This window comes from Calliphora vicina, chromosome X (assembly GCF_958450345.1).
Source record: "Calliphora vicina chromosome X, idCalVici1.1, whole genome shotgun sequence".
NCBI lineage: Eukaryota > Metazoa > Arthropoda > Insecta > Diptera > Calliphoridae > Calliphora > Calliphora vicina.
The window spans coordinates 7,702,501-7,717,572 of NC_088785.1; the positions used below are offsets into that span (position 1 = coordinate 7,702,501).

At 31.0% G+C, this 15,072-nt stretch overlaps 1 protein-coding gene across 1 annotated transcript in view; it reads right to left on the reverse strand.

Moving 5' to 3' along the window:
* LOC135962851 (serine-rich adhesin for platelets-like) overlaps window positions 1–15,072 on the reverse strand; it is a 191,291-nt gene that overhangs the window by 21,440 nt on the left and 154,779 nt on the right. The window contains exons 11-15 of the mRNA XM_065514755.1: window positions 11,250–11,522; window positions 9,896–10,054; window positions 9,667–9,792; window positions 7,833–8,000; window positions 6,855–7,136 (exon numbers count right to left, since the gene is read on the reverse strand). Of these exons, the coding sequence (XP_065370827.1) occupies window positions 6,855–7,136; window positions 7,833–8,000; window positions 9,667–9,792; window positions 9,896–10,054; window positions 11,250–11,522 (1,008 nt within the window). The remainder of the gene's footprint in view (window positions 1–6,854; window positions 7,137–7,832; window positions 8,001–9,666; window positions 9,793–9,895; window positions 10,055–11,249; window positions 11,523–15,072) is intronic.

The window sequence follows — 15,072 nt, forward strand, 5'->3', positions numbered from 1 at the left end:
ATATTTTTCGTTACTTAATGACATCGCGATGCATCGGTAGGAAAGTATAAAAAGTTACAGAATTGCGGCACAGATTGATGTGGATTTTGAATTCATAAATAGTCCATAAGAAAAGTATTTAGATAGATGTGTCACAAAAACTGGTGGGTATATAATGTATTATCTCATCTTGCTTAAAATTATAACCAACAAACTTTTGTAATTTTTGAATTTTTTTCAAAAAAAATTATTTTTTTGAGCCATAAAAAATAATAATACATATACAATTTTTAAACACCTTACAAATATTTTTAAATTCAAATGCATATAACTTTGGAGTCAGTCACTATTTTTAAACAATTATTTTTTTGTTTGACATATGTATACATTCGTTGTTAGTCCAATAAATGGAGAAAATCGGGAAATATTTGGACCTGCTGTAGGGTGGGTAAAAATGTTGAGATAATTGATAGCTACGACGGCGTTCTTTATAGCGCTCGACGAGGAGCTTCTATATGTGTAAGTTTTTTAAAATCGGAACACAGGCGAAGAAATAGGTTCGCTGTAAAAATTTAACATACTTGTGGTGTTCTACTTTCGGGACCACTGGCGGGCCCATGCGGTAAAAATTCAAAACATAAACTCGACAGCACTTCTTCTTTGTGCATGTCAAATTTCATTCAAATCGGAATAAGTGTTTAGAAGTTACAAATTTATTTCACTCTCTTTTTTTTCTATACCAGTGTGTGTTGCCTTCTAGTCTGCGACGACATGTGTAATTTTTTGAAATCATTTTTACTGAATTATTTGCGAGCCATATATACAATTACCAAAATATTACCTCCGATTCCGAAAATGGATAATTTTTTTTTATAAAAAATTTATTCATTTTTGTAATGAACTTAGCCATTTTTGCCAATACACTATGTACTCATTTCCAATTTTTGCGGTAAAAATTCAAAGGTTCAACATTCGCTTTAAAAAAAAAAATTCACGGTTCAATTCCTAACACTCGACTTAAATGTCAAAAATTAATGCCGATTGGCCACTCAGTTTATATATACACATCTGTGAAAGTTGACAATTTTTAAATAAAGTTTTCAAGCTGAAAAATCTAAAAAAAATTGCATTATGGAAAAAGTGATATTTTTAAAAGAAATAGTTCTAACTAAGATTTTACCAAAATGGATTACAATACCGGAGGTGTGTACTTAAAAAAAAACTTAAAATATTTTACTAAATGTTTATATTATGTGTAAAATTTCGTGTTTTTATTAGACATGTTTTTTGTGAAGTGTCGAAAAAGTTGTTTGTCTTCTGTAGTAGAACTTATGTTGCCTACATTTGCCCAAGGAATGATACATACATATGTGGTTATTTGTGGGAAGGTCAGGCTTTATGCCATACTAAAATTTTTTGCAACTACTTGCACCGAAGCAAATAATTTTTATAACCTTCAGCTTCGTGAGAAGGGTATATATAAGTTTGTCATTCCGTTTGTAATTTCTACATTTTTCATTTCCGACCCTATAAGGTATATATATTCTGGATCCTTATAGATAGCGGAGCCGATTAAGCCATGTCCGTCTGTCTGTCTGTCTGTCTGTCTGTCTGTCTGTCTGTCTGTCTGTCTGTCTGTCTGTCTGTCTGTCTGTCTGTCTGTCTGTCTGTCTGTCTGTCTGTCCGTCTGTCTGTCTGTCTGTCTGTTGAAATCAATTTTCTGAAGGCCCCAGATATCTCCGGGATCCAAATCTTCAACAATTCTGTCAGACATACTTTCGACAATTTTGCTATTTAAAATCAGCAAAATCCGTCCATAAATAACGGAGATATGAGCAAAAATCCGAGACAACCTCTGAAAATTTCATCAAAAAACACAATGTATTGCATGCTTTGACAAAAAAGCAACAAAACGCATGGTTGTTGCTTTGGCGTTGTTGTTGTTTTTTATACAACTAAACGTTTGTTTGGTTGTGTGTTGGTTTTTTTTGACAAAAAATCAACAAATCGTATGTTTGAATGTGCATGCTTTGCGTATTTTGTTTTTCTTTTGTGTTTTGTTTCTTTTGGCGTTGTTGTTGTTTTTTATACAACTAAACTTTTGTTTGGTTGTGTGTTGGTTTTTTTTGACAAAAAATCAACAAATCGTATGTTTGAATGTGCATGCTTTGCGTATTTTGTTTTTCTTTTGTGTTTTGTTTCTTTTGGCGTTGTTGTTGTTTTTTATACAATTAAACGTATGTTTGGATGTGTGTTGGTTTCATTGCCTTGCGTATTTTGTTTTTGTTTTTTCTTTTGGTGTTCTGTTTCGTTTGGCGTTGTTGTTGTTTTTTGTGTTCTTGATAAATTTAGGATGCTGTAAGCTGAAAGTGGGCAATGTACATACTAAAGACGTGCACAGTTACAACTGTTTGTACAAGTTTCTGTGTGTTTACTAAAGTGAGTGAGTATTGATGAGTATTTTGGTGTTTCTGTTATAAGTTGGTATTGTTATTATTTGTAGCAGTTATTGTATGAGTGGATAAAAAGAGAATGAGAGTAACATATTGGTTTTCCTATGTTTCGCACAAGCAAGTACTAGTAGATAAAGATGGAATACAATAAGTAACTTATTGTATGATGCAAATAAAAACTCGTGTGTATGATTTATAGAAATTTTACCAACAAATAAGTATGTATGTCTGTTTCTTTATTTGTTTGTGAATTATAGGAGCCTAAACCACTATAAATATATGAAAAAGCATACAAATTTTCTAAAGGGGGCAAGGTTTGTAGAACTTTTGAGGAGTAAATAAAGGCCTTTTTATATAAGTATTTGATATTGTTGAAAACCTTAGGACTTGAAGATTGATTGATATTTTAGTAAAATCAAATCATTTTTTTGGGAAGTTTTTACCTAAAAACTTAAAAAAATATAATATGGTGATTTTACATGGAGAAAAATATACAGTTTGAATTAATGTAAAATTTTAACGGTTAAAGATATCATAACAAGATTTGGAACTAATATAGACTCAATTATCCTTAAATAAACCACATTATAATATTTAAATTTTTTTATTTTTAAATACCGAAATTCCTAAACCGGGTAAAATGTGTTACAAAAACTGAGTTTTTTTAGAAAAGTGCCTACTGTGACGTTATTTACCGTGTGATAGAAAAAAAAAACTTTGTAGATAGGTATTTAAGAAGCATATACGGTTATACAAGTATGAAGCTTTTTCGAGGATCGGTGCTTTGCCTTTTTAGAATGTTTTACTCAAATCTAATTTTTTTATTCAAATTGGCCAAGTTTGGATAGGTCTTGGCGGTGTTGTGTCCGCTTAAATTTACTTTACACGGTTTTGTATTATATAAAAATTTCCGGATCATATAAAAATTGTATATAGTCCCGAAGAAAATTTTTTTCTACAAAAGAAAAAAATATATGGGCTTTTTTGGGAAAATACTTTAAAAATACGGCACTTTTTACATGTTCCAACTTTGGATGCGTTTAACTTTTTATAGGGACAAGTTAATTGTTAGCTAGTTTTTTTATTTTATTTAGAATTTTATTGCCAATATACATAGGTGATATTTTAGAAAAAAAAATCGACCCTCCGTAGGCCCGCCATATCTAAAAAACCATAAAAAAATCGAGAAAAATTAAAAATAAATAAACGTAAATAACTCTTCAACTAATGGAGATAACCTGCACATGTACGCGTATTTTTTGTAGATCTTCTTAAGCGCTATTTATATTTTTAATTTCAGCTCATTCGGATCATAAATGAATTTTTGCCGATTTATTAAAAAAATTGAGATCCGAGGTGACCAACTTTGGGGGCAACTCACTGGCCCCCATTAGCGCTAGGAAACTGATCAACTGCAAATCAACTCGAAAATACCTCAGCTCCAACCATGAGAAATTTTGTAGTAATATCTCCAATAGTTCCCGAGATACCGAATTATTTCCAGAAATAAACGTTTCTAAACCACTGCGTGTTGTTCATTTTTAAACATAAATTTTCGCACATACACATCAACTCACCAAAGTTCACTTGTATATTTGTTTTACCTACAATATTTTATAATACTTGTAGTTACAACAGCTATTTGTGTGCAAAAAAGAAGTTTATGACATACTCAATACAAAACAATAAACAACTGTTTTTGTTTTTAAGAGTATAGTGTGTGTGCAAAAGCAAAACCATACAACATTAGTTATACTCATTCTCATATTTATACCCATAGTAACAGCTATGTATATGGTATACTTGTTTTGACAATACTTTAAGTTACACTCTTGCACGTCTATAGTACATACATACCTATATACTAATTATAAAAAATAATAATGCATCCACAACAAAGGTGAAGGGTATATAAGATTCGGCATAGCCGAATATAGCACTCTTACTTGTTTTTTCTAGAAACATACAAAATTTGTTTGTAACTACATTTAACGCAGCATTAGAGCTTAATGAAGCAAGTTTTATTATATTTGTGGAAAATGCTATGAGAATAAAGATTGAAATCTTTTTTGAAAATATTTGGTAAACCCCAGAAGAGGGGGTTATTATCATTTTTTTAAAAATACTTATTTTTAGCAACAGGGGTCTCTACGCAAAGTTTTATGATGCTAATTTTTGCCGCAATTTTGGCTTTTGGACACATAGTGCAATAGAGATATTTTAAAACGGGATAGTGAGTAATTGTAAAATAAATAAGGCTTTCAGATTGTGAAATAAATATGGTCTTGTTATCAGGCGTATTTTTTGTATATTTTCTACATTAACATTATAATATATAATAAAAACAAGCAAGAAAGTATAGTCGGTCAAGCCCGCCCATATGATACCCTACACCAATCTACACACAGTTACTAAATTATACGTACGATCGACTTTTTGGGAATTTTTCTAAAAAATCTATATATTTAAAAATACAAGGCCTGACTTATTCATTCACTCACTCACTCATGACTGATGAGTCAGTGAATGAGTGAGTGAGTGAGTGAATGAATGAGTTAGACCTTGTATTTTCAAATATATAGATTTTTAAAAAAAGGTCCAAAAAGTCGATCGTACGTATAATTTAGTAACTGTGTGTAATTACGAACCAATTAAACCATTAAATTAGGTGGCATGACATCAGTATATATGAAACCTATTTGTGTTGAATTTTATTTGAATACCAACATTTTTAAGAAATCCATACTCAGTAAAATCATTTTCGGAAGTGGGCATTAAATCCGGACTCTTAGTGTTATCCGATCGTTCGATCGTTATAAAATTTAGTGACATGACTCTTGTATATATATTAGGGTATTCAATTAATCGGGTTTCTAGTTTAATCGGTTAACCGAGCAAATAATCGAGGGTTTAGATTTATTCGGTTAATTTAAAATTATTCGATTAACCGAATAATGTCTATTTTAATTTTAAATTGAAAATTCAACCACGAATTTTGTGTACAAAAACATAAAAAACAATAACAATTCAACAAAAAAATAATAGCAAATAAGGTATTTGAGATCCTTTTTGTATTCAAAAAACTAAATTTTTTTAAGGATTTTAGTGAGATCTTCTGAAATTATCTTTTAAAAAAAAGAATATAATTTAATTTTTTTTCTCTTAAACGATTTTTTTCTTCAGATTTAATAAAACTTGACTTGGAAAAAACACTCTTTTGATGATTGTAGATGTTGGAGAAATCGAAAGCATGATAAAGAATATCCAATATCTCAGCTTTTTTTAGTTTTTTCTAAGCATATCAAATATTTCTTATATCATCGGATTGTTTTAAATATTGAATACTTTTGATAGTTTCGTTAAGTTCTGTACATGTAGTTCATTACATGCAAACAAAGTTTCAAATACATGTAAATTAAATATGTCAGTTGTTATTCTCACTAAACATTTTTCTTGGATGTTTGAAAAAATATATAATTTTAATTTGAAATATGTATTTGAATTGAAATGGAAAAATAAATACAAAAAGATATGTTAAAGTGCAAAAAAAGGAATTTCGGTTAATCGGTTAATCGACACAAATTAATCGGTTTATTTGTTATTTGAAAATCGTAAATTTTAAATTATTCGAACAGTTAACCGTCCAAAATTAATCGGTTAACCGATTAACGGTTAATCGATTGAATACCCTAATATATATAAATTATTTGTGTTGAATTTTATTGGAATACCAACATTTTTAAGAGATTTATGCTAGTTAAAGTGATTTTTGGAAGTGAGCCTCTATGGTAGCTATGACTAATTGTGGACCGATCATTACAAAATTTGGTGAGGCGGGTTCGGCTTATATAAAACTTATTTTAGTCGAATTTGGTTTGGATATCTATATAACTGAGATATTTGTGAGAGCTTAGGGCAATCGTATGGGGGCAATAATGGCCGATTACAACCAAATTCAATAGACTTTGTCCTTGCAATAAAAGAGATTGTACCAAATTTTGTTGAATTATCTTGGAAATTGCGACCTGTAGTTTGATTACAAGGTTTACATGGACGGACGGCCATCGCTTAATCGACTCAGAAAGTGATCCTGAGCAGATTGGTATACTTTAAGGTGTGTGTTGGGACACTTTTTTTGCATTTTAAAAACATCAGCACTAATCCAATATACCCTCCCCACTATCGTGGTGCAGGGTATAATAATAAAATAACGAAGTAGTCAATTTACTTAGAAATCTATTGGTAATGAAATGTAGCAAAAACGATGTGTTGATGATTGTTTATATGCAACTACATAGTAGGATTATTATTTCGCATAATGTCACAATAAATTTAAACAAGTAAGAACAGAGATTTTAACGGAAATTGGATATTTGCGAACGGATAAATAAAACAATCTGTCACGATCGCATTACAGCTTACCCCATCTTTTTTGTCGCGATTGAAGGCCCCATGGAGATACTCTAATGACACGTCATCGTTTTCGTTAAGCCATTGCATCACAAATGGCTCAAACCATGCAGGGTATTCGGGAACAGCACCTTTGTGCGGTGGCACTTCCTTCACATAATTACTGTACAACCACTTGACACGAAAATGTAAATTCATATACTCGGATGATTTACACAAACGATGCTGTTCGTGTTCTTCAAGGGCATATTTCATATCAACAGCAAACAAGCCCCACATGGTAGCGGCGGACAGCTGAAAGATTTTCAATTTAAATAAGTTTAGATATTAGACAATGTTTTTATATTTTTTTTACTATAAATGGTTATGTAAAGGGCGTTTTTGTGGAGGCAGAGAACTTAGCAACTTGTTTCAGTCCTATCATGTTATTAACTGCGGATGTTCGCTGAGGCGTATTTCCACATATCTTTGGCCATATATAGCACTGGATCCTCTAAAGAGCGTCAACTCAAAAATTGTCAATTTTCACTTTTTGCAAGAAATCGACGTGCAGTGGTCATATCTACCCACTGTAAAAATCTGCTATCATTTTCTCTACTCTTTCGCCAAAAAAATACAGTTGTATGCGTACAGATGTTTCATTGTAATGTATTGAAAAAAAATAATAGTTTTTTGCTTCTACTGAACATTTTAAAATTTTGAGTTGACGCTCTTTAGAAGAACCAGTGAGATATGTTGTACCGATTTTTTTTCGATTAATCGAACGATCATTAGTCGAATGAATACCATAATATATACGTAATTGCAACAGTAATTCGTAACAACTGTATACTTTGTCTTATTATAATTATTTCTTCTGTTTAAAAATTTACAGTACCGTACAATTTAAAGTTCTCCGCCACTAAAAAGTACCCAATACACAAAACTAATATTTTATTTAAATATCAATATAGTAAAATAATTAATTAAGTAAGTAAGTAAGTATCATACTTGTCCAATATTGAGCTCTTGTGGAAATTGATTCAATACAGTGCCGTAACTATTTTTATCCTCATCGATCACAGACACTATTAAGGCAATTAGCTTATGCCAAAAGTCCACACTATCCAATTTTGGTCCATGGTCGTCAGATTCGCGTTTGGCTTCGTTTGGATCCACCTTTAAAAATAACATTCAATATAAAATATAAATATACATACATATGTTCATTGGGGTATTTTTAAAATTTCGTGAAGTACTTTATATAATGGTCCAGCTCTGAAAATTTGAGTCAAATCGAACAATGTTAACAGGTGACTTGCCGTATAGACTCTGAAGTTTCAATCATACGCCTAGTTTTTTTTTTTTTTTTTTTTAAATTTATCCCAAAATTATGCTACAGAATTTTATTTTAAAATTAAATAACACCCAACAAATTTTTCATACAACTTAGGACTTATTTCATTATTAAACAACTTCTAACGCATAGGGAGTTATTTCATAATTTTTTGTTGGGAGTTATTTCATAATGCAATAACTCCCAATGACATTTTTGTTTGGTTTTATTTCATTTTATTTTCATTTCATTTATATTGTATTGGGAGTTATTTCATTTTTGTTGGGTTCTACTTTGCAAAAGCAATGCAAAACTAATTTTTTGAGTGAAGCCAGTTTTTGACACATCCCAGGGGATCCCAGCAATGCAAAAAATGTTTGGCAAACGAAGAATAATTTCACTTTTGAAGTTCCTTTTTCTAGATTACATAAATAAATTGCTTCGGATTGGGAATTATTTCATTTCTATTGGGAGTTATTTCGCTTTTTTGGGAGTAATATTTTTAAAATTATGAAACCACCGATTATTGGGAGTAATTTCATTTTACCCTTTGGTAGTTATTTCATTTTTCAAGTTTGGGAATTATTTAATTTTTGATGGGAATAATTTCATTGGGAGTTATTTCATTTGGGAGCTATTTCACGGTACCATTAACAACACCTTTTTTTTATTTTGCCAAAAGTACATACATTTGGGGGATTCAGAAGGTTTGCTATAAAGTTATATTGTCATAAGGTCCTAATATATTATGATAGTTTAAACAAATTGTTGTTGTGCTTCAAACGAAAAAAGTGTTATTTTATGATAAAATAAAAATAGTTCAAAAAGTCTTATTAGTTTAAAACTTTTTTGTTTGAAAAACAACAAAAATGTATTTAAACTATCGAATATTATGACAATATGACCCAATAGCAGACCATTTGAAACCCCCAATTGTTTTTGATCACCTTCACTGTGTTTAGGGACTTATTTCGTTTTAAAAATTGGGGTTCTATTTCATATGAAATAAGACCCTAATAATGGGGTGTTATTTCATTTTTATTTGGGGCATTATCTTATTTCATTTTCAAAATTGGGGTTTTATTGCATATGAAATAAGGGGTTATTTCATTTTATTTATTCGGTTAACCGAAAAACCGGTTTTCTAGAAAAGTCCAATTTTCGGTTAACCGACAAACCGGTTTTTTAAAAAGTCGGTTTTTTATATACACTAAGACGATTCTACAAAATTAATATTTAATAACTTTTTGTTGAGAAAACTGAAAAAAATGCCTTTGTAAACACATCTCCAAACTTTTGATTCAATGCGTTAGGGGTTAACTTTAACCGATTGACTTAAATTTGTACAGCCAAATTTAGACTTTTATATCAAGTGTCACAATAATCTACAAAAGACCATCCTAATATGTATTCATACAAAAGTAGAAAGTTGTGTCACCTGTGAATTCAAAGTGTTATATTGTTGAATATATTACATTACGATTAAAATAGAACAAATCAATCTCTTACCTGAAATTCCCTGTTATATAATTCGTAACAGTTCTCGAAAAGGAATTGATAAGTGGATCTAAGACAAGCTTTGACGCAATCTTTGACGACAGTACTTGCTCTCGGCGGACTAGATAATTCTTGCACCTTAAATTTGTAACATTATTGCGAAATTTAGTTGACAAATGTCACATTTACTTAATAACAATATCCAATTAATCAGGACAATTAATCAATCAATCATACTTACTTTCATGCGGAAAAATGTTATGCTGGTCAACAGATCCACAGTCGATTTCAAATCCATTAGCTTCTCTTGACTAGATGCGGGGAAATTATTGCGATACATTGATAAATCAATTCGTAACGAATTGTGTAATTGGTCCAAGAGTTTAACGAACTTTTCTTTCTTTAATATTAAAAATTTAATTGTATTCGTAAATTAGTATGGAAAACTTGAGTATGGATGTATTAATCTAACTTTTATTTCTCTATGTAGGAAAAAATCATCTGTTGTTTCACGCTGTCTCAAATGTTTATATTGTAAATAATAGAGATGAGCGATCTCCTGATTTTTAAAGAAAGTCGTTCATAGTGAATGTGATTTATAAATCATTGTTCTTGTAAACAATGACCATGATCACGTTTTCAAAATGTTCAACAAAATAACAACAAAGTTAAGAAGAATATATTAGCCCCATTCACAATAGTGTGCAAATGGTCATGCATCATTGAATGAATATGCATTGCATTTTTACTTTACTCTAACAAAATATACAGAAATAAACCATTGCATAAATTTGCAATACAAATGCACAAGATTGTGAATACCGGTATTATTATGTATTAAATGCTGGTATTGAAATATCGCTCATCTCTAGTAAATACTTTGAAACTACATTGGTTTAATATTTAAAATAAAAATGCGTTCACAATCAATGACAGAAAATGTATTTGTGAGCTTTTGCTAATAGGGGGTTCAGACGGCATGTATTGCTTTTATATTGGGACATGTATTCGATACATATGGAATTCCATGTGTATGTCAAAATTCACTTTATACATACGATTCATAATTTCCACGTTCAAACGTACATATGTATGTAATTGCATGTGACATAACCTCTATTAGTTTATATGTTTGTTGTTTTTAACAATATATTTATTTAAAACATTTTTAAATCACAATAAATATATTTAATGCAATGAAACTTATTTTATGATTTTTCTTTATTCTTTTTTGTTTTGTTTTTTTATTTTGCACTCACACAGTGTTGTATTTCAAAATACAACACTGGTATACACACGAAAATAGAACATGCTCTAATTGCCAAAAATGTCACAAGTAATACACATGTATTTTGCATACACAAAGTTTCATATGGATCACACGGTATGTATATGTTTACATGTGGAAAAATGTCCCAATACACGGCACAAAACACAAGCAATACATGCCGTCTGACCCCTCTTTAACTAAACACATGGTTTCAACATGTATTTATATAAATATTTATAAAGTAAAAATTGTAATAAATTCAAATTAACTTTTAATAAAAAAAATTGCATCAACATACATATAATATTTACATGTATTTACTTACCCCAAAGTTACTAGCAGCAAAACGATCACTCGCCGAAACGGCCGATGAAGCGGTTGTATGAGCATAATAAGCATTGATATTGGCCAATAATGTACTCATGACTGCTGGAACTCCGGGGCAAAGATATTTGGCCGAAAGGCAGTGAAAATGTGTCATAGCCTGATAAATATTCTCAATGCCGTAACGCATGGCAAACTCGTCAACAATTTCCTCTGGTATCTCATCAAAATAGAGTTTCCACGCATCATCTCCCTTTTGTTGCGGCAACTTAACCTAAATACAAATATTTTCAATGATAGCATACATATACGAGATACCGTTAGTGGTTTTGTATTAGATGTGCATTGGTAACAATAATATTTTTTTTTAAATTCTTTGTACTATGTGTACTTTGGATCTACCTTCATTTTTCAAAATTGGTTGTCATAAGTAAATTCATGTGCCCGTTTCGTAATCTTAAATGTACATTTCTATAAATAAATATATTTTAACATTATGTCCTCAATACGAAAATGTTGTCGGAATGACTGAAATGTAATTTGTTACATTTGTGGTCAATAAACAGTCAAAAAGTTTAGAAAACCTATAACAGACTTAGTGAGAAAGAAACACGTACTTCAATCAACACAGTGCAACATTTTTGAACAGCAAACTTCTTTTCATGTGAAATTTCTCATAGTACTTATCGATATCGATTATCGATTATTTTGCATGAACTGCGAAATAACAAACAAATATTGAAAAAATTTAAATATGCAAGAAAAATCGTTCTAAATACAGTCTTAAATTAATTCAAAAATACTCATATTGGAAAGTGTATATTTACTGAAAAAACTCTGCGTATATTCAAAACACTCATATTGATTCGATGCTTTTGTAAATGGTAAGAGCTTACAGAATATGCAAGCAATTACATGCATTTTGTAACAAAACACTTGCTGTAGTGAATCATACAAAGACAGTATTCGTTTAATTTATGTATAGTGATAACTTAAGGTAGGGTCACACATGGCAAATATTTGCTAAAAAGCCTAGCCACTTTTTTTTAGCACAAATTTGTGTGACGTGTTTACACTTACAAGTGTTTTGTAAGATCAAACAGCATCAAATAAAATAAAACTAAATTTTTTGTTTTGAATCATCCTAAGTGCAATAAGTTTTTCAAATAAATAAAAGAATTCAAATGTATTTTATTTAGTGGTTACGTCTTTATCGTCAAATATTTGTCATATTTAGTATTCACTTTTGCAAAATAATAAATATGTCGTTTGAATGGTATTCATGCACATCTCTGATAAGGATCTCATCTTCGTCCAATGTAAGCGTATCCAGTTTCATCTTTAATTTCAGGGAGTTTTATATATTGTATTTTCCCTGTATAATGTTTTTCAATATGTTCCCAATATGTTTCGATAATTCGTAACAGGGTACTCCTAGTGATGATGATATTGGACGTAGTGGATTGTCAGGTTTATGGATTTTAGGAAGTCTATAAAGTCTGGGGGCCGTTGCTGCGTTTGATGTTAATATTTTCTTATCATAAATACTTATATATTTCTTCTTATATACATACATCTATAATAAGATTGTTGTTTGCCCCCTGCAATTTTTGTGTCGGATCTATCAAAATTCGTTTGTATGTTTTTCTATCCTTCAATAACTCATCCATTCTCTCGTAGTAGTCCTTCTTGTACATTAAAACTGTTTTATTTCCCTTGTCCGCTTTAGTTATGATTATCTTATCCTTATATTGTTTCAAGAATCTTCTTGTATCGTCATAAATGTTTAGTATTAATTTCTCTTTGTCATTATTCTTCATTGTTTTTCGGTGTGCCATAATTCTGTTGGCTATATGTACCCATTGTTCAAAATCTGCTATCAATCCGATCGTCGAAAAGTTTCCGTTACTGATTGGTAGAGCAAATTTTGAACCTAGAGAAAGAATCCATTTGCTATCATCGGGAATACTTATTGTCGTATTATTAACAAACCATTCAGGGTTGATTATTAAGTTATATTCCTCTCCTCTTCGTTTCTGTCTTTGGCAAAGTTGTAGTTATAGACAAGGAGAAACAAATTGTAAAACAAATTATCCCAACAAAAACTTCCAAAAATGGCAAATAAGATATAATAAAAATTTAAATTTTTCGATATTATAGAAATTTTGAGGCACTAGATGCAGTTTTTCCGGTTAGTTTGTTTTACACTTTCGTTCTCCTATGTTATAGCTACAATTGTGCACAAAACAGTAAAACAAAATTCCAATTGGTTAAAAGGTTATTCGGGAATACAAAATTAGTATTTTAGTAAAATTGTTTTATGCTAAATTCCCAATTTTTAGTTTGATAAATTCACTGAAATTTATTGTTGGGGGATGAGCTATTTCCTATGCGCATTTCACTGGTTGCTTAAGCCAGATCATTTTTAGATCAGTTTTAACCAAAATTTACATCAGACCATAAAATCCGAACAGCAACTAAAACTAGCAAAACCCAAATAGAATTTTGTCAGTTTCGATAAGTACTTCGAGAAATTCCACAAGGAGTTTGAATTTTATGTGTTGCACTGTGTAATTTAAGACGGAAATTAAGGTTCTGAATAAGACGTGGGTTCCAAACATTTTTTTCAATTCTTATCAGTCATAGTATCATAATGTCTTAATATATCACGACTCGGCAGCTCGGCTTAACCGGCTCTTAGGCATTCGGCGCAGGTCTCTCCTGGTTGGAGAGTAGTATTATTTTAGGAAATTTTTTGCTCGAAAAACAATAAAAACCATTGTGAAATATTAGGACATTATGACAATATGACATGATAAGTGGACAGTGGAAAAGTGTAAATGAAATAATTTCTAGTTTGGTGTACCTATGAATTGGACAGAATCGAAAAAACACAATGGTATGAATATAAGGAAATTGACATATACTGATTTACAGTCAGCTAAAAGGTCTTTACTGTACTCAGACGATGTACCATCTTCTATGAATCAACATCTATCAGATTCGTCGGACACAGATATGATAGACGTTTTCTAGGTTGAACAAAACAGCGATATTGACGAATCCATCACTTTATTTACAAAATGCCTTACGCTAGTATCTAGTATCTAGATGAACACGGAGAACGTTTATCAAGATTTAAAAGTGATGGAAGATAGATACCAAGGTCGCAATTCTTGAACTAGCACTCAGAGTACTCTTGGAACTAGGAAAATAGGTTATGGAAGGGAGGAGTGTCTGTGGATATTCGATTTGAACTTTCCTACATTGAAAATGATAGGAAAGACTTCAGCGGAAAGCTTGTTCCACATATGGACAATATGGCTAATGAACGAATTTTCCCTGTAATGTGTTTTGCGGTCCACTGGCTAATCAGCCACAAAGGGGTTTTTTTTCAGAACTCATTACATTGTAGAACCGATAGAACAGCGAATCAATGGAGTTGGATACTTTATCTTCGCCCTGTCCTGTACGCGTTCGAGAAGCTCGAAAATAAACTTTGGAGAACAGGACCATACATGTATTTCATTATCGGTCGGATATAGGTGGTGTAAACAGTGAGGAGATCAGATGGAGTGAAGTAATTCCTACACCGTTTCAGAACACTGATACACTGAATGCTTCTTTCGGCACTTGAAAAATGTATTGTATTCTCATGCCCAGAACATCAAGAGCATCTAATTCCACAATATTTACACCACCCATAATACTGTAGAAGCGAAATGGTCTGTAGTTCGTTTTTGTGTCAACATGCAAAACTGAATCTTGCGTGCGTTGAAAGCGATCCTATTCGCACATTCATGTTTGCCTCATTGTCCCAATCT